The sequence below is a fragment of the Akebia trifoliata genome, chromosome 14 (genome assembly GCF_017979445.1).
Source record: "Akebia trifoliata isolate Shusen 1 chromosome 14, ASM1797944v1, whole genome shotgun sequence".
NCBI lineage: Eukaryota > Viridiplantae > Streptophyta > Magnoliopsida > Ranunculales > Lardizabalaceae > Akebia > Akebia trifoliata.
The window spans coordinates 5,509,639-5,534,715 of NC_141388.1; the positions used below are offsets into that span (position 1 = coordinate 5,509,639).

At 35.9% G+C, this 25,077-nt stretch overlaps 3 protein-coding genes and 1 non-coding gene across 5 annotated transcripts; 2 read left to right on the forward strand and 2 right to left on the reverse strand.

Annotated features, from left to right (window-relative positions):
• The first annotated feature begins 1,898 nt into the window (after window positions 1-1,898).
• On the forward strand, window positions 1,899-6,748 carry LOC147385772 (putative E3 ubiquitin-protein ligase LUL2). Its single transcript, XM_086422098.1, has 3 exons — window positions 1,899-2,907; window positions 5,377-5,881; window positions 6,356-6,748. The coding sequence occupies exons 1-3, from the start codon at window positions 2,414-2,416 to the stop codon at window positions 6,470-6,472; spliced, it is 1,116 nt and encodes a 371-aa protein (XP_086278224.1). The 5' UTR covers window positions 1,899-2,413; the 3' UTR covers window positions 6,473-6,748.
• A 2,946-nt stretch (window positions 6,749-9,694) lies between these two features.
• Window positions 9,695-11,843, reverse strand: LOC147385773 (uncharacterized). The gene has a single exon (XM_086422099.1). The coding sequence runs from the start codon at window positions 11,341-11,343 to the stop codon at window positions 9,934-9,936; it is 1,410 nt and encodes a 469-aa protein (XP_086278225.1). The 5' UTR covers window positions 11,344-11,843; the 3' UTR covers window positions 9,695-9,933.
• A 5,641-nt stretch (window positions 11,844-17,484) lies between these two features.
• On the reverse strand, window positions 17,485-17,557 carry TRNAR-CCU (transfer RNA arginine (anticodon CCU)). The gene has a single exon. It is a non-coding gene; the product is annotated as a tRNA-Arg (tRNA).
• A 523-nt stretch (window positions 17,558-18,080) lies between these two features.
• Window positions 18,081-25,067, forward strand: LOC147385775 (4-hydroxy-3-methylbut-2-en-1-yl diphosphate synthase (ferredoxin), chloroplastic). Of its 2 annotated transcripts, none has more exons than XM_086422359.1 (20): window positions 18,081-18,239; window positions 18,747-18,983; window positions 19,537-19,694; window positions 20,163-20,269; window positions 20,368-20,468; window positions 20,549-20,625; window positions 21,074-21,193; window positions 21,298-21,528; window positions 21,856-21,972; window positions 22,052-22,126; window positions 22,225-22,302; window positions 22,402-22,461; window positions 22,564-22,626; window positions 22,803-22,947; window positions 23,029-23,167; window positions 23,389-23,466; window positions 23,562-23,721; window positions 23,825-23,923; window positions 24,009-24,113; window positions 24,733-25,067. In XM_086422359.1, exons 2-20 carry the CDS (start codon window positions 18,770-18,772, stop codon window positions 24,832-24,834), a joined length of 2,229 nt encoding a protein of 742 aa, XP_086278485.1. In that variant the 5' UTR covers window positions 18,081-18,239; window positions 18,747-18,769; the 3' UTR covers window positions 24,835-25,067. The 2 variants fall into 2 exon arrangements, with proteins under 2 accessions (XP_086278485.1, XP_086278487.1); XM_086422361.1 differs by lacking the exon at window positions 18,081-18,239 and adding an exon at window positions 18,261-18,440.
• The last annotated feature ends 10 nt before the right edge of the window (window positions 25,068-25,077 follow it).

A 25,077-nucleotide genomic window follows, 5' to 3' on the forward strand; every position in this document is an offset into this window, starting at 1 on the left:
AAATATTTGGCCTATGCTTTGGTGGAATTATGCACCCAAAACCGTCATGGGTTCTATTCCTTCGTGAATGATGTAGAAGCGGATCCTCTGTAGTTCACGATTCCTATAGCACACTTTCAATGATTGAAAGAACGCCACATCAACAATAGAATTAAACTTGACACTTAAAATATTGAGAGTTTAATTACTAGTTGTTCTTTTTTAAAGACATGAATGAATTAAAAAAAAAAAAATCAAATCTAAGTCATGATCATAAGAGGTTGAAATGTAAACATTTTTTTCTAGAATACGTTTGTCCCATTTGAAACTGTTCTACAGGAATTGTGACTACAAAGGATCTGCTTCCAAATGAAACCTATCAAACTAGTTCATGATAATAGATATAAAAACCAAAATCATGCAAAGAAAAGTTAGTAGGTGTGGGAGCAAGAAAAATCTATATTAAAATTTGAACGAGATACAATAAATTCGAGTTTCGAGACATTTCAATGACATATATGGAGTTGAAGTGAAGAAAACCAAGGCATGAGACGAGCTCGAGAACAAGTAACATACTCCATGATATGTCTTGTGAAGGGTTCGACTTAATGACTTTGGGTAAGTCACGTACTCACATGTGTACTGATGGAAGTGATTGATACTCACCGTTTCTGTTTCAACATTATAAGAAGCAATGATGTTAATCTGACATGAAATAACATAGAACATACGTATTGACTATTGTAGATGCACGAAATTGCTCTACACTTTTTCCTTTCTTAGTTCGGGGGGACCTGCAAATCAGCCTACTCCGACGATCAAGTTAGACAAATTGGTCAGTTTAGTTTTTAAGAGAAGAAGATTTCGAACCTCTTTTACTCATAGTTTTCCTCCTTATATAGGCGTTAAACTTGATCGTTTTCTGTGCCACCCTCTGAGGTGACCTAGGGTAGTTAGCTCACTCCCTGACATGTCAGCTGCAGGAGTTGTTGCAACTGCCCTATCACTTCTGAGAGAATCAGAGTTGATCTGACATGATGTGGGTTGTCAGGATTGACTGTCTATCATTGGCACATCTGTCAGATCTGTCCTACCGACCTACATTGCAGTTGCCCGGACCACTTCATCGACTGATGGTTTAGTTCCGAGCCTCGAATCCGTGCATCCGTCGAGGTTAATAAACCGAGCAAAAGTCGCAGTTCGTCCGACCTTAAAATCGTTAATTCTGACCCTTATTTGAACCACGTGTCCGTGCTCAATCAAATTTCCCCCACAACTATAAAGATGTATGCCCACATCATTCATGGGGGAGCTAGGATTTAACATTCACGAGTATGATATCAATTGAATATTTTCAATGCATCCTTCCCTTTTTCTTTTTATAATGATCGACGTGTTGAAAATGACTTGACATACTTTTGAATAATTTAAATATTGTTTTATGACTAAACAAGTGGGAGTAATTATTTATAATCAAACTTCATCAAGGATGAAATCCAATTCAAATTTCACTCACATACATTTGGATCGAACTAGAACTTTACTAATTAAGATCCAATAGGGTTTTAGGGTCGGTCTTGACCCTATCCAAATTCCAAACCGGCTTTTGGTAGCCATTACTATCAGTAGAGTTTCCATTTTTAAGTCAATAAAATCCAAACCGTTCTCACCAAAGCTCCTCGCACTAGATAGAGGGTTAGTTTTGGAATAAAAAACGACAATAAAAACGCATACAACTACCGTCACGCGACATTGACACGCAAAGGGTCTTGGCGCGAAATCCAGTTCATGAATTTTGGATGCTTATGTCATTTACTAAAATATATAGATGTTTCAGTAATAAAAATTTGATGAGATGCGCCTTTTTTGGGGGGCAAAAAATAAAATTAATTAAATAAAGAAGAAAAGAAGAGAGGCTCACTTTAGCGTAACCACTTCTCTGTGTCGTGGGCGGAGCTTTACGCAATCCCCATTGCCCCTCATCGAACCAGGAAAACGATTCCTCTCTATCTCTCTCTCAACTCGTCGTCGTTTCGAAGCCCTAATTAGAAATCTCTCTCTTCGTCCTCTTTGTAATCGCAGAGATCAGAGGAAAGCGGAGAACCAGAAAAAAAGAGGAATATTTGAACCAAGATTAGTTATTTTTCTTGGTGTTTTAGGGTTTCTATTCGTCATTAGACCCTAGTTTTTAATCTTTGGTGCCAAAGGATTGATCAATCCTGGTTTATGCGTTTAATATTATAAAGCGAGGGAAATCTTCTTCAGAGTTCTAGTTTCGTTCCTCAAGTGGAGACAACAAAAGGAGAAAAGAATCCTAATTTGTGTTTCTGTGCATCTTCTTCACCATGTCTCTTTGATCTCATCATCAAATACCAGAAGAAAAAGCAAACTTTTCTTCAAAATTCTGTTGAAGGAGAAAAAGAGAGAGACAAAAATGGGAAATAGTGGAAGCAGTAGCGGCGGCAATGGCGGTAGCAGTAGGCGAAGGCACAGAAACCCTAACAACCACCCACCTCCGTCTCCCACTCCCACTCCACATCCTGAAATTTCTGGAAACAGATACGTTTTTGCTGCTGCAACACCTTACCCGGCTCAGTACCCGAACCCTAATCCGGCCCAGTACTACCAATACTCAGGGTTTTACCCTCCACCACCACCAAGTATGACGGGTCCATTACCCGCTCCATTCGATCACCATCACCGTGTTGGTGGTCCCCATGTGGATCCTGCCCATGCGAATTGGGTCGGTGGACGGTACCCGTGTGGTCCTGTTCCCCCTCCCCCTGCACCTTATGTTGAGCATCAGAAGGCTGTCATGATCCGTAATGATGTAAATCTCAAGAAAGAGACTCTGAAAGTGGAGCCCGATGAAGCGAACCCTGGGCATTTCCTCGTTTCATTCACCTTTGATGCCACTGTACCGGGAAGGTAAAAGTTTGTTTGAATTTGCAAACATGTACAATAAATGTGAATCTGTTTTGGGTTGACTGATATACATATTTATAACATGCTATTGAAATGTTAGAGATCAAGGATTCAATTTTGAGTTTCAAATACTATATGTGTGATTTGAAAGGAAATTACTTGTGGTGAATCACATTCCCTGACAATGACATATTGTTGTTCTTTAAATTATTTTGATTTGTACATGGTATTGTTTTCAATTTTGTTTGTTTGATTGTTTTGCCGTCTCAGTATTCTTTGCAATTGCTAATAAAATTATTGATAGAGAGGTGGCCCAATGGAATTTTTAGAGAATCCAAGGAAGTACATGTTTAACAATGCCCAATTCTTCTCTTTATGGAGATGATGGTAGATTATTTTGTAGTTTTGGCATCTTTGCTGAAATGGTTTGAGTTTTCTCTGGACATTTTCAGAGAATTGTTTATGGTACCACAACTAGGTGATTGGATATTTTTCTGCAAATAATATGTACCTGATGAAAACTACATTACATCATTGGCACTTCAACAAAAAGGGTAAATGGGTTTCCTATTCCAATGTAAATCAATGCCTAAGCTATGGTGAAAGTGTCATCCTTCCATAACCTTTCCCTTCTCCCCCCCCCCCCCCCCCCCCCCCCCCCCCAAGAAATCTGTGTCAAACCATATGCGTTTTTCAGATTCCAGGGGAAAAGGGAAGGACTCAACACATTAAAACATCTTCATCAATGGTTTTGTTGAGCAAAACATTAAGTATGCCATCGTTATTATATCTGATTTTATTATTTGCTATTTTACTCTCTAAGGAATATTTTCTTAGTCAATTGGCATCTATATTCTGCTTGTATGAACTAATGTAATACATCAGCAAATACTAATGCATAATTTTACAAATATGCCCTCATTATTCGTGGAAAATTTGCTTGGATCGGGTGTTCATCACCTACTCGAAAAGTGTAAAGCACAAAACAGTTAAAATAGATGCTAAATCACATTTAATGAAAAAGAAATCTAACCTATAAAAAGGAGGAAATTAGGCTACCTCCAATGAGGAAGACTTGGATTATAGTCAGAAGTCAACACGAAGACTATGATAGATACTATATCCATTGGACTGGATTACCAACACATTATGCTTGGATGTCTCCAAGGTAACATTTGGCTCTGCAGTAATTTCACTAGATATGATATTATTTCAATCACCACCACACAAATCCAAACAGATTGTGATTTTATAAATGGACTGTTTATTCATGTGTGGCTGAATTGTATCCCTTGTTGATATTATTTCAATAACCACCACACAAAGCCAAACAGGTTGTGATTTTATAAATTGACTGTTTATTCATGTGTGGCTGAATTGCATCCCTTGTTGACTTGGAACTTAGATCACCACACTCCGAATTTAGATCTCTTAAGCACTTGAAGAATTGTCCTATGATAACAGGTTAACTTTGCAACACTAGTTTTGATACATATTATATGAATATGGTAAAGATACAGCTAGGCGTTGTTGCTTTGATATGGGTAATGGTGTTAGAGTCCGGCTAGGATATGTTTGGAGTGTCGGATACAGTAAACCCCCAAAATGGACTCGGGATAATATTTTAAATAATTAAATGCATGTGTGATGTAGCAGCAGGAATGCCTCAGGTATGTGTATTTGTAGAAGACAGATAAAGTCATAATAACAAGTTTTTAGTTAATGTCACTTTAACTTGATCTACATCACTATTACCTTCTAAGTAATATAAAGTAAAATACTAGTGCATAAAGTAAAATATCGAATAGCACTTAGTTAATTGTCACACTTTTTATTGTACTTCAAGAGTGCTTTGGTGCAAGTCGAAGTAGCACTTTAAAAAGTATAAGCTTCATCAAATATAAATTTATCTTCCTCGAGCAATAAACCCTCTTAGTATAAATTCTCAAGATTAATAAGCTTCTAGATGTCTAATTGTAGAATCTGTTTGTGGAAAAGAGATTTTGAATTACCTAATATAAAAAAAGAGATTTTGAATAGGATGAGCTGCCACCTTGAATTTTTTTTTTTTTAATTTATTTCTTGGCTTCAACTTGGTCTTACCTTTGACATCAGTGGATTTTTTACCTTAAAGCAAACCAGAGAGAGAGAGATAGAGAGGAGCATGTTTGTTAAAAAGGAGTCTCAGGTAATTCTCGAGTGTACAATTGTAGGAAAGAGTGGGAAAAATGTCAGAGTAGAGCGTGGCCACTTGGAAAACTAATAATGATTACACTCATGTCTGAGTAATCGTCTACAATATAAAGGAAGTAAGGAAACCATGGAAAGCCAACTGGATATCGTTTTCCTTATGGTTTAGGAGGTGAATGGTGCCTTCCCTTTGATTTTATTTGTTTATGCTTAATATTTCCCAGTAAATTTACATTTCCATGATCCATCTAAAGGTTTCATTTATCCTCTTTTGAAATGCAGCATCACTGTTATATTCTTTGCAAAAGAAGGGGCAGACTGTAACCTTACACCAATGAAGGAAAACCTTCATGAACCTATCACAGTGTCTTTCCAGCAAGGTCTTGGTCAGACATTCAGGCAACCTTCAGGAACCGGAATTGACTTCTCAATGTTCGAGGATATAGAATTACTGAAAGAGGGTGATATGGAAGTGTATCCCCTTGCCGTGAAGGCAGAGGCATCCCAATTGGACCATAATTTGTCAGAGGGGGAGAACACAATGCCCATGCCCAGGACCATAAATTCTCAGATCACACAGGCAGTGTTCGAGAGGGAGAAAGGTGAGTTCCAGGTGAGAGTGGTGAAGCAGATCCTGTATGTTAATGGGATGAGGTATGAACTACAGGAGATTTATGGTATTGGAAATTCAGTTGATGGTGACTTTGATGCGAATGATCCAGGAAAAGAATGTGTTATCTGCCTCTCAGAACCACGGGACACAACTGTCCTCCCCTGCCGACATATGGTAATTACATCTGTCTTAGCTTCTCCATGTCATGTTGTGGTCAGGGCATGAGACAGTAAGAAGTTTATCTTCCTGTTTATGCTGTACATTCGTGGTGTACTATTCAATGCTTCCCATCTGGATCTCCTTAACCAGGTTGATCCATTCTAAAATATGGCAAATGGTTCAGAAAAGAACCCATAGATTTTGGTGGTTAGGCTCATTGAATATCTCAATTTTTTAGCCTTGAAGGCCTCCAAGCTGGAATCATTGAGTGGTGGTTCACAACCTGTGTGAGCTCCTTGTTGACGCAAGGGCCAACAGACAAATTTCTTTTTTCGTCAAATGTTGACGGAAACACTTCTTAACAGCATGTCAGGCCTAGATCCAGAAAGAATGTGTCTTGATGATCATGGAATCAGATCTATGATGTTTGTTAGTGGAAACAAATTTCTCGTTACTAAAAGATGGGATTGGTTTTATTTTGTTTTGCAGTGTATGTGCAGTGGGTGTGCCAAGGTTCTAAGGTTCCAGACAAGCCGCTGCCCAATTTGCCGTCAGCCAGTTGAGCAACTCTTGGAGATCAAGGTCAACAACAGGTCTGATGATTGAAGAGAGGCTGTGCTTATAAAGTTGTTCATGTTTCCCCTATTTTCCTTCCAGGGCTTTCAAATAATGAAAGGAGGTATGGCATGGTATTGCGCTGGACTTAATGGTATAGACAGAGAAGGGCATTCCATTAGAAATACTGTAACCTGTAACTTCATATATGTTCTGCACAGGCAAGCCTGAGGGTGTTAGTTGATCATTTGTGTTTATCATACACTATACATATATCATGTTTGGTTGGGAAACTAGCTAGTTATAGTTTGCAGGGTTTTTAGAGAATTTTTCTTGTCAAAGTTTCATAATAGTTTGCATCGGCCTGATCTATTTACAAGTCAAGAGAAAGTTCTTGGTTTTCAGATTACTTGGCTCATGTGGTTCAAGAGTTCTAAAAAAATAACAATAACAGGCAATCTAATCCGTTACTTGCTTGCTGGCCTGTCACTGAATCAATCACATTCAAGGGGTACACCTCGCGATGGATCAATTGAAACTAGTCTTCATAATCATGATTTTCGTGTCTGTCCCCATCTCAGAGATAGCTGATTAATATAACGGTCTAGATTGATGATAAAAGGATAAAATGCTTTTTCTACCACTCTTTTCAAGTGTGGCACCAAGAGAAGACAGTTGCGATCCATCTGTTTTGTTCTGTAAGAGATAAAAACATAATAGGTCTAAAATTGAAGTCTTCACTGTTTTGGAATTTATAGTGAATCTAAACACAGTCGAGATTTCTTCTTTAATTTCCCTTTTTATAATAAGAAAGAAAATAAAAAAATTTTGGAAAAACATTTTTCGGGCTTTCACGGCTCAGTGAGTCCTCGTTTACAACGTTATTCTACTTTTTACACAACTGAAAATTTTGAAATGCGGCAGCTAAAATGAAATTTGATCTTCATTATGCCTTCTCTGGGCCTTTTTTTTAATGTCATCTTTAAAGTCTCTCTCACTCTCTGCTCTCTACTGCATGAATGAGGATTGTACGTCTTTGAGCTTTACTTTTTATTATTGTTTTGGTATTTATGACCAGTTTAGATCCTCATTGATCGAGAGCATGGTTGTCCATGAGTCCTTGTCGCTTGATTGATCGAGTGCAGTAATTGATGTTTGTCTCAGGATTTTCTAGATATATTAATGTAGGTTCATCACCCTCTCTAGTTATCATTATCTAAAGTGTGGTTTCAGAATGGAACAATTAAGGATCTCTCCTTGCCCTGATCAATTATGCAAGCTAAGAACAAAAGAAAAAGGTAACTATAAGGAAATGGAATTAGTTGGCTTGATAATTCCCATAGTTTCCTTACTTGGGTCTTTTGCTGGTGTGATCATTTATTTCTTCAAGTTACTGAAAACAATTTCCCAATACAAAATTCTACCAGATTGAAATTATAATATCGATTCAGAATACACACTGAGTAGATGATTGCTGCCATTAAAGTGAAAGGGGACTGTTGAAATCATGATGTGTATCGTGTAAACCCGAAATCCAATTGTTATCTCTGAGATATATAATTTACATGGGTCAATAATCCCAACTGTGTAAACACAAAATACAACGTTTAAAACAAATATATCCTCAGCTTAGGATTGGTCGGTCATTACTATTAGAGAGTTGACTACACAAAACAAGACAATGTAATCAATCTTATTTTATGAGGCTGAGCTCTTATCTGCGAAGGAGTTCGAATTTGTGGGGTGGCAAGGTGGATAAATATTCAGTTGTTTAGTTGTCTCAAATATTCTCTTTCATGGGAGATCAGCTTTGTAATCTTAACTGATTCTTCCTTCAATCTTTGTAGGAGCTTTTCCGACTGTTAGTGAACAAAATGAGAGTTTTTTTTTTTTAACAGATGTGGAAGAACCAGGACATGAACTAATTCATCCCTTAAGGGAGAAATCAAGAACATAAAAATAGCTTTCAAGCCAACATCTACCATTAGAGTAAGTTTCATCCTACTGTTTGACTTTTACACCTTTTTTTTTTTTTGGGTATTTGTATCTTGATAATCAGAGGCCGGCAGATTTAGTTAATTCTTTGTCTAGGAGATTTGTAGATCATCCACTGTTCTTTGCCATTATCAAAATATATATATATATTTCAAATGGTAAAAGATCAAAGGAATTCCACAGGCCAACTTTTGGTTCATATATGCAGAACAAAAAGCAGACGGTGTGACCTGAGATGGACATGATACAGAACCTCATAGCACATGGTCGCCATAATCCTTGCCTTATCCCTAGTTCTCTTCCCCCAAAATATAGTTCCTCCAATTTAAGACCACTTCGATTCTGCCATGTTTGACTGTTTCTGATTATTGTTGTTTTCATTCCATCAAAACCAGCCTTTTGATAGATTCATCTTTTTTTCACTCAATAAAGATAATATTTTTTTTTGGCCAACTGCGTTTGACAAATTCAGAAAGTTTATAAAAATAATTGAAGAAATCAGTAGCCTAGTGTGTTTTACCACAAACAACTCACAATCGTATTAGCTTATCCTCCAACTTAGCTTTGTGATTAATTGGTCACTAAGTATTAAATGAATGAACAATTGACAGCTCGAGACAAGAAAATATCCTCATAAATTCCTAAAAAGGGACCGGATAATCAAAACCAGATTGTTTTGAAGGCCGCCAATAAAGTACCGAATTGGACTCAGCTCCTCAGTTTCCTAATTGAGTTCACCTGAGTAAACCCAGACTTAAAAAAGATTTCAAAATCATGGACACTGGGCTTGGACCCTTACTCATTTGCCTTACATGTTGCAATATGACTTTGAGGACGCTTTCTAGAGGGAAGAGAGGGCCATTTGAAATCTAAAATCCTGTAATTGGTTCCATCATTAAAATCAAGCCATTCAGGACAAAAATAAGTAACATTATGTACAACATGCTTAATTCGGATATAACAGATGAAGCATCGATCTTGGAGGAATCCAATAATATTCATCAGTGCATGTGAGTTATCACAATAGAGAAATGGTATAGTTATAATGCAATCATATTTCCACCAACTACAAGATCATCTTGTAAGATGAGATATATGCCAATAAGCACATTGAAACTTAATTATGGCAAGAACCAATGAAACCACTACCATCCTTTCAAAAACATATAAGTTGTAAAACTGCAAAAACACATCTCAGTTTCATAGAGTAAATAATTCCAAAATCATACAGCATCGGAACACGCATATCAATCATAATGAACGTTATCAACTGCCAAATAACATAAAAAGCACACACCACTATTCATAAATTTAAAGCATAAGTACTTAGGTTCACACAATAATAAAGCATGGTGGAGTAGATGTTTCCTCCTTATTTAGCACACACATAGAAACTTAAACAAAGACCACTGGAAGTGAAACAAGACCAGTAAACTTTAACATAGTAGAGTCTAAATGAAAGCTAGTAGGGTCTAAATAAAAGCCACAGAGTTCAGCAAACTTCCCATGGAAGCTGCTCAGTCCCCTGACCATTGATGGACAAAGATGCCGCTACTCCGCAGGCCCTTGAAGATGTCCATGCAGTCTCCACGAACATCCCCTTCTTGTCCATCTACACTCTCTGGGCAGTGAAGGAAGAGCTCATCGACAAGGCATATGGCTCCAGTTTCGAATAATTCATGAAGGAGTTTCAATTCCACCCCAACTGCATTCATCTTCAGAACAACGAAATTTCCATCTGCCACAGTTTCTCTAAACCAAACAAGAAAATCAAATCCTTCTTCATTCAATCCTAGTTCTGAATCTCCATCAGGATTGAAACTGGCAGTAGTCGTGTTTTCAGCCAGCCCCGGGTGATAGACAAAGGTGATACCCGGCTTTTTAACATAGGAAGATAGGACAGATGTGTCATGGTCAACCACATAAACATCAAACGCCTGAGATTTTAATGGATAGACGGTGAGGATCCAATTTGTAATGTTGGAGTTAGGGAACTTCCCCGCCCCTATATCAATATAAATGAACTTTTTTCTAGAAGAGATATCGATGAATTTGGGTAGGAAAGAAAACCTTTCTTCAATTCCTACTGGTTTTACCTTCACCAGAGGCTCCAATTGCTCTATGAATGATTTGGTGTTCATAACAGATGGGCAATCATTTGGGAGCTGATATCGTTCAAACGGATTGAAACTGTTGATTTTTTTCTTAAAGACGACCAATGAAAACGAATGGATACTCCTAACATGAACAACATCTGAGCTTTTCAAGAACGATGAAATAGGAGCAGCTGATTTAATCAAATTCCCAGGGTTCGAACTAGGGACAGCCACAAGCATTGCCCCAATTCCACCTGGCTTCAAGACACGCTCCATCTCGAGCACAAGAAGAGCAGGAACAGATACCCTATTGAGAGCTCTGGAGAAGACGAAATCGAAAGAATTGTCATTGAAATCGAGCCCGTGAATGAAACTTTTCTTAACAAGAGAAAAGAATCGGTGTCGGTCAACAGCTAAAGCATCTGAGAACCCTAATTCTTGTAATGCTGAGACCGACAATACTGATCCTTGCCCAACACAGAGAGCTTTAGCCCCAGAATCCAACAATTTCTCATCGATTAGTTTTCTAAACACATCAAGTGTGAGATTAGCATTTTCCTTGCATGGCACCGATAGAGGTGGCGGTAGGATTGGAAATGCATGATCAGAGCCAGGTTTCAGAATCTTTCCTGGAAATAAAAACGGGCTAGAAGCAACATCTAGGGCACAACCATCAGAATTCACCATGAAAAGGTCATTCGGTCCGATTTCACATAGAAGTTGCAGAAAAGGAAAGATCGCCATAGCCGATGTAAAGAGAAAAGCACGAAGGAGAACTCGTCTAGCTATGGATCCATGAAGAATTTGAGATTTCAAGAATTTTAAAGCCATGATTCCTCTTTTATGTTACTCAAAATCTCATAAATTTCCGATCTTTCAATGTGCTAGGGGAGAGTGATCGAATCTTACCTCGATCTGAACTGTAGATCGCAGAGATTACGAATTTTCGTAGAAAAAGCAGATTTTTAAAAAAAAGAAGAGATGAAATCAAACCGGGTTACCTCGGTATCGGAAGGAGATTAGCGAGTACAAAACCTGGATGAGGTGTGATTTCCACCCACGAGGACACCTTGAGATTTTTGGAACCCTAACCAGACCCTTTTCGGAATCCTTCTCCGCATTGGCTCGTACCAGGTCGAAACCATCTTCAGATTGTTAGATCGCATCTGATCGAGACCTCTACATCCCTCCTTTAAGATCGAGCAGATAAAACAGTGAGAGAAATTTTCAGATCGAGATACAGAGACGAATAAATTAGGGCTAGGGTTTCTAAGAGATAAGGAGAGATGTAAGGAGAAATGTGGATCTGTGAGACTGAAGCTGTGAACTGAAGACTGTGTTTGATGACTGATGATCACGTGGCACACGGTACGAAGATTCCAAAATCATAAATTTCATCGAATACGTGGCAATTTAACGTGGTTAGAACTACAACTCGTTGCTTTAATTTGTTAGCTCAGTCTATACTTCTTCTGGACTCGATCATCGTTTGGGTAAAACTTTATACTAGCAATTTTTTATGATTTTATTTTTTATTTATCTGAGGTAAATTCATTATTTTCTATTTATATAATATTTGAATCATTGTTGAGTTCTTTAAAAAGATAAATTCAATGACCAAAAATAGATGTGGTTGGGACAAATTCGGACTTACTGTAGTAAATATCATCAAGATAACAAATAATAGGGTGCACATCTACTATTTTTGGATTTAGTGAAAAGTTATTTTTTATTCTTTTTAAAATAATCTTACAAATTCTTTTATATAGATCCAACTTAGAAAGAAACTTACAAGTATTTCTTCATCATCAAGATAAAAAATCATAAATAATCTCTCAAAAATCTCACCTGAATTACATAAAAGAAATAAAACTTAAAATCCATTTATGAGAGAGATCTAAAATGAAAATTCAGAACAAATACTTTATTATTGTCCAAGAATTTCACAATAAACATCAATATTTCTAGGTTTAAAGAAATCATCTCAATCAATTCAGAAGAATTAAACAAGTCAAATATATCAAGAATAATGATTTGAAAATTAAAACAAAAATATTCTAGAGCATTAAGAACAGTTGAAAATCGTTCCTATACGTATTAGAAAAAGATAATATTAAAAAAATGACAGCAGTAGTTATTGAATTTTTTTTTTTTTTTAAACAATCCTTATTCTTTTTTATAATATTATAAAATTATTATTTTTAAAAAATATTTTTTTTTTTTGATAATTTCCCCAACTTTCTAATAAGACCAATTGATAATCCTCGAGATTTACATGGATGATTTATGATGAATATCTACGATGAGAACTAGAGGACGACGTGCTAAGAATAATTCAAGATGGCATACTAAATGTGACACAAATTTGAAAAAAAATAAAAACTTTTCTAACTAACTTAGTAAGGAAAAACAGCTTTCCAAAGGAACATCCACTGTTAAAATAAAAGCTTGAGAAATACGGATCTCTAGATTTTCTTTTGATGATGGATGAATCTTTGTAAGGCTTTTTTCTTCCTTACTAAGTTAGTTAAGCTAGCCATACTCAAATTATAATGGGTTATGATCTTATGGCCCACAAACGAAATTCGACGACTTACAATTCTTCAATAGTCCCACCGACAGTGACTAATTATAACTTGTCACCAAACAGCGTAACGTTACCGTTTCCGTCATATTCGATGTCCCAGATACCATTTCATCACTAAAAGTCCAATTCACGTCATCGTCAGCATTATTCCAGCACTAAAACTTCCCTCTCTAAATTAGAGCTTCTATCACCACACCCGACACGTGTGTCTAATAAAATTAATTGGGTGCATTTTAAGAAAATAATGGTGTGGTAATAAAAATTCTCTAACTAACTACTTATAATTGACTTTGGGTGGTTAGTTATGATCAGTCCAGATAGAGACTAATCTAAGAAGGTTTCTATTGCCACTCCAATATTTTCTCAGAGCGTCTAAATAAAAAGTTTTTTAGCTTTTGATTTGCAACAAGCCGTCATTAATTATATCCTGAAATTGACTTTAACACCAACTTCTTGTACTCTAAAAGCAAATATCTTCTTAGAGAAGATCGAGTCATGCATTATTATGTCTAATTGTTTTATTAGTTCTTTTGATCTTTTGAACCCACCGTCAACAAAGTAAAGTAATATAAAAAGAGAAGTAGATTTCTCTAACTAAGACATGGACAGAAATCCATTCCTCACTTGATGACAACTTCATGATTGGTAGGATCAAAATCAGAAGAATTAATAAAAATAATAGTCACATCAACGCATGATGTGATGTTCTCTTAGAAATTTATTTTGTTGTTAGGATTTATTTGATTAAATGAAAAATTAAAATTCATAAAATCCAAAATTCTTGAAAATTTAAGTACAAAATAAGGGCGTGAAGAAAAATCAATCAACCAATCAAACATATAAAAAAGAAAAGAGATTTGTTGTATATACATTATGTAAAGGGGTCATACAAGTGTAGAAATCGACTATCCTTCATAAAGATCTCTGCGATCATGAGACCCTAGTCAACGATCAACCTGAGTCAAAAAAAGTATTATCAAATGGCAGTCAAACTGACCGTAGAATCAAGTTATAACGTTATATTTTCTCATCGATAAATTATGGAATCTTCAACTGAGGCGTAATTCAATTGTGAAATTCATAACTCTTATCTGACACAATATTATATTTGTATTAATTATTTTCTTTGGGTGTTATTTGTTGAAAATATATTGTAATGCTTGAAAATTTTTATCACCATTAAATGATTATTTGTTTATTAAATACATTTTATCGACCAACCACACTATGTTATGTTAGTTTTCATAAAAGTATATAAACATATTTTGATACCGATACTCATATGTTATAAATCTAGCATAATTAATTGACCACCCGGCTACCATTGTTGTACCCTCCATCTACTGGGTAACATATTTGTTGTCACCATTTCTACTCCCTAGTTACAGGACCCAAGGTGTACCACGGAGAATCAAGAATGCCGATATAGGAAAATGTTATGAAGGACTTTATTAGAAGGTGTCTTGATAGGAATTTAGATGAAGAGATAGTCAGATGTTTTGGTTGGATGACGATCAAAGAACTAGATGATGATCTACTAGAAGGAAAGACTGATATGTTGTAATAATGATACATTACCTATGGTATCTATTGAACCTTACGTACATAGTAATATATTATTCGGATAGCCACTCTAAGTTAGACATTTCATATTAGTTAATATGCTTGGATTATTAAAGTGATTGATTAAAATACGTCGAGGAAAACAAGTCACGTGTCGTCTTTGATGAAACCTTGTCAATGATGATATGTGGCAGGTGGGATTGAATGGATGTCCTCTAGGATGGTAAACCTCCTTTCATAGAAATAAGTTCTTAGACATGATGGAGGACCATTACACCTCATATGTCAATATTAGGGATGCAACTTGGGCGGACTAACCCTAATTCAACTCAGGCTCAACCCAATTGATGGGCTAGCTTGGGTTGGGTTATATGGAAAATGAGTTGAGCTTGGGCTAGGAAATCTCAACCCAAACCCGATGCTATCATATATAAATATTTTTATTTATTTAAAAATAATAATTAGTTATCTTTTCTTAAATATATTTGTAAAATTAAGGAAAAAAAACTATAATATAAAAATTAATGGATTTGGAGGTTGTGTGCAAATTTATTTACTAATGATTTTTTATTTTTTATTTTTTTATATTGTATTTATTTTTTAAAATATAAAATAAAATTTATGTGTTGATCAAAATGAAATTAGGCTTGTTCAACCCGATCTTAAAAGTTCAATATTGGCATGAGTTTGGGTTAATGAGCTTTAACCCAATGGTCGGATTGAATTGAGCTCAGGTTGAAGGTTCTACAACTTGGGTTGAACTTGAGTTGATCTTCCAAACCACCCAGGTTGTAGTCCTAGTCAATATCATCCCATCATCTGTCACCAGGGGCGGAGCTAGGATTTCGCGTAGGGGGCAAACTTTGATGAGGTTGAAGAGTTAGAAGATGAATGGATTTGGGGAGAAAGTATGTTTCCTTAGAGATTAGAGAAAAGGGAATCTAGGTCATTTATCATTAGTGTATGACAGAAGAACCAAGTGTCCAATTCAATGGGTAATTCATCGGTTTAATAACAAAGGTATCTCTAGTATTCATCAAAGCTTACATGGCCATTGACTTTGTTTTATTTATTTATTTATGATAAGTTAAAATTTTGTTCATGTGAGGACGAGTCCTCGAAAGGAAAGCAAAAGAAAGGCCACCAACAAAAAGACTTTGGTTTTCTCTAATAGAATAATGCAAAATAACCTTATTACCCTCATCATCAATGTGAAATAGAAACCTTTTAGTAATCCAATATCTACCCACTACCCAATCATCATGTCAAATGCTAGCAAGAATGGGAAGCAAATATTTAGGATTCGATATTTGATGCATAGAGATCCACATTAAAATCTATTGTATAATCTCACCCAAAGACTTTGTCGACTATGCTTGAAAACCTTCTAAATTTTTTATGTGTTGCCATCGGAAAAGTTTGTTTTTAATTAAATTATAAACACTGATGAGGGTAGGATGGATAAATTTTGCTATATCGTTGAGCTACAAAATCCTAATTTTCTCAAGTTTTGGACTTCACCCAAGGCTTAAATCTCTTGGGCCAAATGGGTGTGGACCTAGTCGGGCAATGCTTGATCTAAAATTTAGGCATCGACCTGAACCAACCTGCAAATACGGTTGAAGTCATTAGGGGAGATTGGCTCAAATATCTTCGTTGGAGTCATTCTGCTTTAAATCCCTATGTGACATGCATTATCATCTATTGGCAGCAAATTTTACTGTCCATAATATTGATAAATCATTCATAATGCATCCAAGATTACAAAAATCAACAAATAGAATTCCATTCGATGGAAAATGGGAAAAATTATCAAAAAAATTTTAAAAAAAATTTTATTTATCAAAAAGAATATAATTTTTGAAAAATTAAAAAAAAGATAAAAAACCGGCCAGGGCCAGTATTTTTTTTCTCTCTCTCTCTCTTCTCTCTCCTCTTTAACTCACCTATTTAAAAAAAAATTCAAATTTTTTTTTTAAAAATCAGTCATTAAAGGGCCGATTTTTTTTTCTCTCTCCTCTTTAACTCACTATTTTTTTAAAAAAAAATTCGAAATTTAAGTCACCTATTTTGTGTCGTTGAGATCGAGGAGGGAGAGAGAAAAAAAAATAGGTGAGTTAAATTTCGATTTCTTTTTTTTTTTTTTTAATATAGGTGAGTTAAAAGAGGAGAGAGAAGAGAAGAGAGAGAAAAAAAAATCGGCCCTTTAATGGTCGGTTTTTTTTTTTTTAATTCGAATTTTTTTTTTTAAAATAGGTGAGTTAAAGTGGAGAGAGAAGAGAAGAAAGAGAAAAAAAACCGACCCTTTAATGGCTGGTTTTTTTTTTTAAACTTCGAAATTTTTTTTTAAAAAATAGGTGAGTTAAAAGAGGAGAGAAAAGAGAAGAGAGAGAGAAAAATATCGACCCTTTAATGATCGGTTTTTTATCTTTTTTGTAATTTTTTTAAAATTATATTCTTTTTGATAAATAATCTTTTTTTTTTTTTTTCATAATTTTCCCATGGAAAATGTATGCAAATTTTTTTTTTTCTATCTTAAAATCTAATTCTATTGGCTTTTCCACTTACTTAATCATCAGAGTACAGATAGTAAATCCTCACTAATGACTAATGACGCAAAAAAATTTCAGCTCAAAATTCAAATAGTTTTTTTTTTTTTCAGCTCAAATAGTTCAAAGCAGGAAAGTTATATAGAGAATAAAGCAAGACCATATTTTTACCAAAAATAACACCGTGGACTCCTAATGTCCAATGCGTGTGTGGTTCGAAAATAACTCTGATAAAGAGTTCAAAATTAATTTAGAAAAACCGTAGGACTCGCGCGCGCCAGGTAGGGGTCGAACCTACGACTTTCTGCTTAGGAAACAGACGCTCTATCCACTGAGCTACAGGCGCCATTTAGATGATGTTATAATAAAAATATACTAGACTGATAAGAATAATGAAGAAGATGAAAAAGATTGTCTTCTGAAAATAGCTTATAGAAATAGTAATTTCCAAAGACAACGAGTTGTTAAACCCAATTTTCTCTCCACCTAGCCAATCACTTTATTTATTTATTACACGTGGCATCATTTCATTGATTTTAACAGGTTTGACATTTTTTTGGTTAACAGGAAAGTGTAATGGTTTTGAAGTCAACCTGACAAGGTAACTCAAAAAAATTACTGACGTGGCAGGTGTAAGAAAGTCAAGAATCGTAGATTTAATCCCTCGGGATACACAACTGTACAAGTTTTATGGAGATGCGAGGTATGTATCCCGAGGGGAAAATTCTACGGTTCTTGCAGTAGAGTTTTTGTCAGTCGTTTTCCCGCGAAAGCATCTTGTAATCTTCACAAGAAGATGCGTTGTTTTAGTTGGATTTACCGGTACTCCTTAATTCCCATAAGATCCCATTTAAAGCCTCTTTGTCTTTATTCTTACTTATAAGGAAAAATATTTATATTTTTAAAAAAAATTCCATTTTTGTTTTTGTGAAATTTCATCCACCACGAATTTCCTTCTCCAGATGCTTCGCTTTGAACTCGATTACTAGTTCTTCTCTGTCTCTCCAAGCTCAACATTTCAATTTGAGGTAATAAAAGCTTCTCTAGAATCTTGATCAAGGTTCATAGATTGTCGAATTCGTGACCCATTTTCAGTTCTTATAGATCTCCTGATGATTTCTCCTCTTTGGATTCAAAATCTACTTATCTTTTAATTGATAAATACTGAGATTATAGGGAATATTTGAGGACTAGCGTTACGATTGTAAAGCTTTTTCAAGGATTTTGAGGTTTTATTTACATATATCTTGAATTCGTTGAGTTCAGTTTTGTGCAAATTATCAATTCTTCTCTGAATCATAGAAAGATTGTTATTGTTGTTGTTGCTGTTGTAGGGTGTGTGCGTGTTTGTGTGTCGTTGAGTTCTTTTTTGTGCAAATTATCAATTCTTCTCTGTATCATAGAAAGATTGTTATTGCTGTTGCTGTTGTGGGGTGCGTGTGTGATTTGCAGCTTTTTTCATGGATAATCGATTTAGAACATTTGGAAAAGCTTAACTGATACTGTGTTTTACTTTGTCTCGTGGATCTGCAAAGGCTGATAATAAATTGTCGTGAAAATGGCAACTGGAGCAGTTCCCGCTTCATTTACTGGTTTGAAGAGCAGACAGCGTGGTTTAAGCTTTACAAAAGGTGTGGATTTTGTGAAGGTTTCTGATTTGCCGAGGATTAAGTCTCGGACTCGAAGAGCCAAAATATCGGTGGTAAAGAATTCGAACTCTGGTTCTGAAATTGCTGAATTGCAGCCTGCTTCAGAAGGAAGCCCTCTTTTAGGTATAATCTGTTTAAACTGTGTCAACTGTTAGGCTTATCATATATGGTTTATCTGTTTGTATGATATATCACTTAAAATGATTTTTAAGGTTGTTAAGGATTTTCCCAGAAATTCAAAATTGAGTTTATGTATTTTCTTTATGAGTGCTGTAATCCTTCGATTATTGCTATTGAAAACATGTTGGATTTTCAGTCTATTTCTGATAATTGTTCTTCGGCTAAAGAATCTGAAGTTTGAAAAATAGGTTTCTTCTATGGTTCTTTAGAGATTCTACCTATGCCGACAAAACTGAGGCCATGTTGGGATCATCATTTTGGTGAACAATTTTTCATGCAAAGAAAATCCTTTTTCCTAGCATAAACATGGCGAGCGACCTATCAATCTTTAAATCTCAACATAAATTAAGTAGTTGTTTCGTGAAAATGGTTGTTGGATAGGCTTAGCCTAATTTAACTCAATGAAAGATTATCTTTTCTGCCTTCACAGTCCTTTCTTTTTATCGGTTCTGCTTCCATAATTTTCTTCCTAATGATGCTTATTTCTTGGACTTAGTTCCTAGGCAAAAGTATTGTGAATCAATACACAAGACAGTAAGGAGGAAAACCTGCACAGTGATGGTAGGAGATGTTGCTATTGGGAGCGAGCATCCCATAAGGATTCAGACAATGACTACAACTGATACGAAGGATGTCTCTGCAACCGTGGAACAGGTTCAACTACGTTGACAGTTTTTTCTTTTAATGGAACTGTTATAGTAATACTATTAGTACAACACAGGAAGGCTAAGGACTACATTTTATCTTTGCTTCGAAAGAGAGATGTCTAATATTAATTTTTCTTCTTGCAGCCTATACACAAATTCTTGACTACTTAAATTTAAAAAATGTGTAGTTATGAGGGGTTAATATATGTAACTCGGATTTTCCATTAGTAATGGTCGTAAGCAAATTATTGCCATAGGGGAGAGGTTCACATGGTTCATTATGGAGTGGAACCAATGCTATTTATTAGAGAACGGCACTTACTGACCAGTGTGACTGCTGCAAAAATATGATCAAAATTTACAGTGTTGATAAAAGAGCTCAGATGTTATTCTGAATAGCATTAGCAGATTCTCGAGATTTTTTCATAAACTTTCAAGGTACCTGTTGAGTTTAAATTGTTAATTATATCGGTAGGTAATGAGAATTGCTGACAAAGGAGCAGATATTGTTCGGATAACAGTTCAAGGGAGGAAAGAGGCAGATGCTTGCTTTGAAATAAAGAACACTCTTGTTCAGAAAAAGTAGGTCCAACACATTGTAAAAGTTCTTAGGCCCATATAGGCACTTATTCAGAATAATACTCTTACATCACAAATTCACAATATTTCTGTTTGTGCAGTTATAATATCCCTCTGGTGGCAGACATTCATTTTGCTCCTTCTGTTGCATTGAGAGTTGCTGAATGTTTTGACAAGATTCGTGTCAATCCAGGAAATTTTGGTAATTCGTTCGCCTTTCTTTAATGACTTTCTTGATATCTGATGCCCCCTGCGATCAATAACTAAGACAAATGCTTGCAGCTGATAGGCGGGCTCAGTTTGAGAAGTTCGAGTACACAGAAGAAGACTATCAAAAGGAGCTTGAACATATTGAGCAGGTCAAATCACAAACTTTGCTACATTTATATTGCAAAGCTATGCTGATCCACTAGCTCTAACACAAATATGTATGCCACTATTTAAGGTCCTAGGCACCCTATATGTGATTTTTCTCATTAAAATTGGACTCATGGGTGTTTATGAAGTACATATAGGATATTCCATGTAATTAGCTCACACAATACTTGAATATCTCATTCAAAATTTTCCACAATCCCTATTAGGCACTTAGATACCCCTGAATTCTCTCCATGTTGCTACCCTTATTTATTCCATACTTATCTTTGTACTTGCTGATTTCCCCAAACTTTGCAACTCAAATAGATAAGTCAGGTCCAGTCTAAGATAAACACCATACCCAAAGCACTTTTGGTGTTTTCTTATGCTTTATTTGCCTGCAAAACCCTTTTTAGTTGTTTGACGTTGCTCTTCTTGTTATTACACCAGGTTTTCATTCCATTAGTTGAGAAGTGTAAGAAATATGGAAGAGCAATGCGTATTGGAACAAATCATGGGAGCCTTTCTGATCGTATCATGAGCTACTATGGTGACTCTCCTAGGGGAATGGTGACTGGATATGCTCTCTCATACTGAAAGGCTTTTGACCTATTATTGTACTTGTTTCAAAATTCAGTGATGTTAATAGTATAATCCCCATGATCTTTAAACAGGTTGAATCAGCATTTGAATTTGCAAGGATATGCCGGAAGTTGGATTACCATAATTTTGTCTTCTCAATGAAAGCAAGCAACCCAGTGGTCATGGTCCAAGCATACCGTTTACTTGTAGCAGAAATGTACGTTGCAGGTTGGGATTATCCTCTGCACTTGGGAGTCACTGAAGCTGGTGAAGGTGAAGATGGAAGGATGAAATCTGCAATTGGCATAGGAACCCTTCTTCAGGTGCAAATTTTTTCACTGAATAATGCAATCGATGGACATGTTAAAAGGGTGAAATCTTCGATTTTCACAATAATAATGTGTTACTTCCAGATAATCTATTGCTTGTTGAACCTCACATGGATATAACCATTGTGGAAATCTGAAATATGTTATTACATGTTTATTGTAAATTGTAGAGTATTTGAGGTAGAAAGGAACTTTTCATGTATTATTGCATGTATGTCTTGTCTGTATTATCCTTTAGTGTCATTGTAACTTTCTCCTAAATATGGAATTTGAAGAAACCTGTGCTTTCAAGAGGTATCGTGAACTCTGCATGATTGACAGGATGGTTTAGGGGATACAATCAGGGTTTCCCTCACAGAACCTCCGGAGGAAGAGATAGACCCTTGCAGAAGGCTTGTTAACCTGGGTATGAAAGCATCAGATCTTCGGCAAGGAGTGGTAGGCTTATATACTCGTCCTCTATGTTTAAATTTCTTCAAATTCCAACCTTTATTTGTGACCTTGTTAACTTGCTCAGGTACCATTTGAAGAAAAGCACAGACATTATTTTGATTTCCAACGTAGAACTGGTCAATTACCAGTGCAACAGCAGGTCGGTTTTGGTGCATGTTTTGACTATTGGGTATCCATTTGTGCATTTTAGTTGTGCATATTTCAGAAACATTTAATTAATATTTGATACTAAAACAGGGTGAAGAGGTGGATTATAGAGGGGTTCTGCATCGTGATGGCTCTGTTCTTCTGTCCGTGTCTCTGGATCAGTTGAAGGTAAATCTTTATCACTATATTTCCTCTTGTTATTTGGTTTTTCACTGCATGTTCTGTTGATTCATCTCTCATCCTTGTGTGATATGATTCTTTTATTAGATGCCTGAACTCCTCTACAAATCCCTCGCAACAAAGCTTGTGGTTGGCATGCCATTTAAGGTTTGCCCAAGTTCCCAGTTTTTTAAGAAAGGATTTCAGTGCACTCAACTACTTTAGTATTTGCATTCAAATATTTTATTGATCAATCCTGATGAACGACAGGATCTGGCAACAGTAGACTCTATCCTTTTGCGAGAGCTTCCTCCAGTAGAAGACACTGATGCCGTAAGACAAAACCCATTTCTTATTTTTGCCTCTTTAACTTAACGAAGTACCTCTGATCAATTTCATCTTTAAATGGTGTATCACTCGTGTCTTGTTATATTCTTAAATTGTTCTTAGTTGCAAATGTGATATCAGAAATTCTTCCATGACAAATATCTGTTTTTCTTGATTATCAGCGGTTAGCCCTCAAAAGGTTGATTGATGTAAGTATGGGGGTTTTAACTCCATTGTCAGAGCAGCTAACAAAACCATTGCCTAATGCCATTGTTCTAGTAAATCTTAAGGAATTATCAACTGGTGCTTACAAGCTTTTGCCGGAAGGTACAACTTTTTGGATTTTTTTCTACGTTTTATTTTTGTAGAAAGTTTCTTCTAATACCATATTAATCGGCTCTCTCTCAGGTACACGTTTGGCTGTATCTGTCCGTGGAGATGAACCCCATGAGGAGCTGGACATCCTCAAAGATGTTGGTGCTACAATGCTTCTACATCATCTACCATATACTGAAGACAGAATTAGCCGAGTACATGCAGCAAGAAGGTAATAAAATTAGTGTTGGTGTGCTTTACGCTTGTACAGAATCAAATACTCGATTTTTCCGTAGTTTTTCCTACATTTGAAATACCTAATTCTTGTTACGTATCCTTGTCTTTTATGACTTAATATTCTGGAAGCATCTCTATTGTTTTACAAATTTTTTTTATCAATTAATAGATATTTTTATTAGTTCTTTAAATCATAACTTTCAACTTGGCTTGCAGGCTATTTGAGTTTTTAGTAGAGAATGAATTGAACTTCCCTGTAATTCACCATATGGAGTTTCCCAAAGGGATTCACAGGTAATTACCGATTTATACGATTTGTTAATCGGCTGAAGGGTTAAAATATGAGCATAAACCAATCTTTTTCACTTCCCATACCTTCTATTTTTCAGAGATGATTTAGTCATTGGTGCTGGTAGCAATGCTGGAGCCCTCCTTGTTGATGGACTTGGTGATGGAGCTCTTTTAGAAGCCCCAGACCAGGATTTCGATTTTCTAAGGAACACATCCTTCAATTTACTCCAAGGTTGCAGAATGAGAAATACAAAGACGGTAAATAATTTAATAGGGAATGAATTGATCTCTGTTCATGGGCTCCGATCCTGATGCATTACTGTACATGTAGCTCTCTGATGGTCCTTCAATCTTTTTCTAGGAGTATGTCTCGTGCCCATCTTGTGGACGGACATTGTTTGATCTTCAAGAAATAAGTGCTCAGATACGAGAGAAGACATCACACTTGCCTGGTGTTTCGGTAATCCTTGAATACTCTTAAACTGTGTGGCCAGGAATAGTGACGAGCAAGCCCTGAACATAAACAATGCTATCTTCTTTGGCAGATTGCAATAATGGGTTGCATCGTGAATGGGCCAGGAGAGATGGCGGATGCGGATTTTGGGTATGTAGGTGGTGCTCCTGGAAAGATTGACCTCTATGTTGGGAAGGTATGAACTCCTTTACTGCTTTGACATGATAGATGGGTTCAACTAAACAACTTTTTCAAGAATCCGCATTTGTGCTAGAACCAGAAAGCTAAATCAAGAAGGCGAAGAAGTTCTCACAAAAATTGAAATCCATGTCATTTTGGGCATGGCAAGCTAGACATATTTTCATTGGTTGCGCTTCCACTGGTGTTTTGGACTCACTCTGCTATTTCTGCAGTAAATCATTATTGGTTTTATTTTTTAAATCTCGAACCATGTCTTTTGGGTTTTGATGAAAAGTTGACATGAAAGTGAGATCCTCACTTAGTCCTACAATTTTAAAATGGTGGCTCATTCTGATTTCTTGTTCTGTACTGCATCTTTTGAGATAATGAAATTGGAGATTCTTTCTTGATCTGAGTTTTCAATCAACCTGCATTTACGAGATAAATTTTTGCCGTGTCACACTGCTTCTCTCATATTTTTTACATGGGTGTACAGTGTATGTGTACATGTACTGGTGATTCAGGGGCTTTGGAGATGATTCCACATACCCTTTTAAATATAAAGGGATACTATTTGTTACATAAATTATAGAATTCAGTTCTAATGGTTTACTACACGGCGTGTGGTTTTTCAGGACGTGGTCAAGCGAGGAATTGAGATGAAGCATGCAACTGATGCCTTGATCCAGCTGATAAAAGATCATGATCGTTGGGTGGACCCACCGATGGACGGGTAATAAGATCCATCAGTTCTAGATTACAAGAGGCTGAGGAAGAGATCAAGTATCTCTCTCCCTCTTATATTTGTGGGATCATCCACAAATATAGAAAACTCTTTTCATGAAAGATGTCTTATGCATATTAAATTATAAATGATAAAAGATAATATCAATTGTAAATCGTTATGTAGTGGCAATGACTGTTGGTAAGCATTTTATCATACATATAACAAATATGTTTTTTTTTCCCACTTTTGAATG

What these genes read in the sequence shown, in the direction of transcription:
- LOC147385775 (XM_086422359.1), top strand. Translation starts at nt 18,770, where the DNA reads ATGGCAACTGGAGCAGTTCCCGCTTCATTTACTGGTTTGAAGAGCAGA. An exon ending in AATTACCAGTGCAACAGCAG is followed by an intron (nt 22,127 to 22,224) that starts GTCGGTTTTGGT and finishes ATACTAAAACAG; the next exon opens with GGTGAAGAGGTGGATTATAG. An exon ending in TTGACCTCTATGTTGGGAAG is followed by an intron (nt 24,114 to 24,732) that starts GTATGAACTCCT and finishes GTGGTTTTTCAG; the next exon opens with GACGTGGTCAAGCGAGGAAT.
- LOC147385773 (XM_086422099.1), bottom strand. Translation starts at nt 11,343, where the DNA reads ATGGCTTTAAAATTCTTGAAATCTCAAATTCTTCATGGATCCATAGCT.
- LOC147385772 (XM_086422098.1), top strand. Translation starts at nt 2,414, where the DNA reads ATGGGAAATAGTGGAAGCAGTAGCGGCGGCAATGGCGGTAGCAGTAGG. An exon ending in GATGCCACTGTACCGGGAAG is followed by an intron (nt 2,908 to 5,376) that starts GTAAAAGTTTGT and finishes TTTGAAATGCAG; the next exon opens with CATCACTGTTATATTCTTTG. An exon ending in TCCTCCCCTGCCGACATATG is followed by an intron (nt 5,882 to 6,355) that starts GTAATTACATCT and finishes TTTGTTTTGCAG; the next exon opens with TGTATGTGCAGTGGGTGTGC.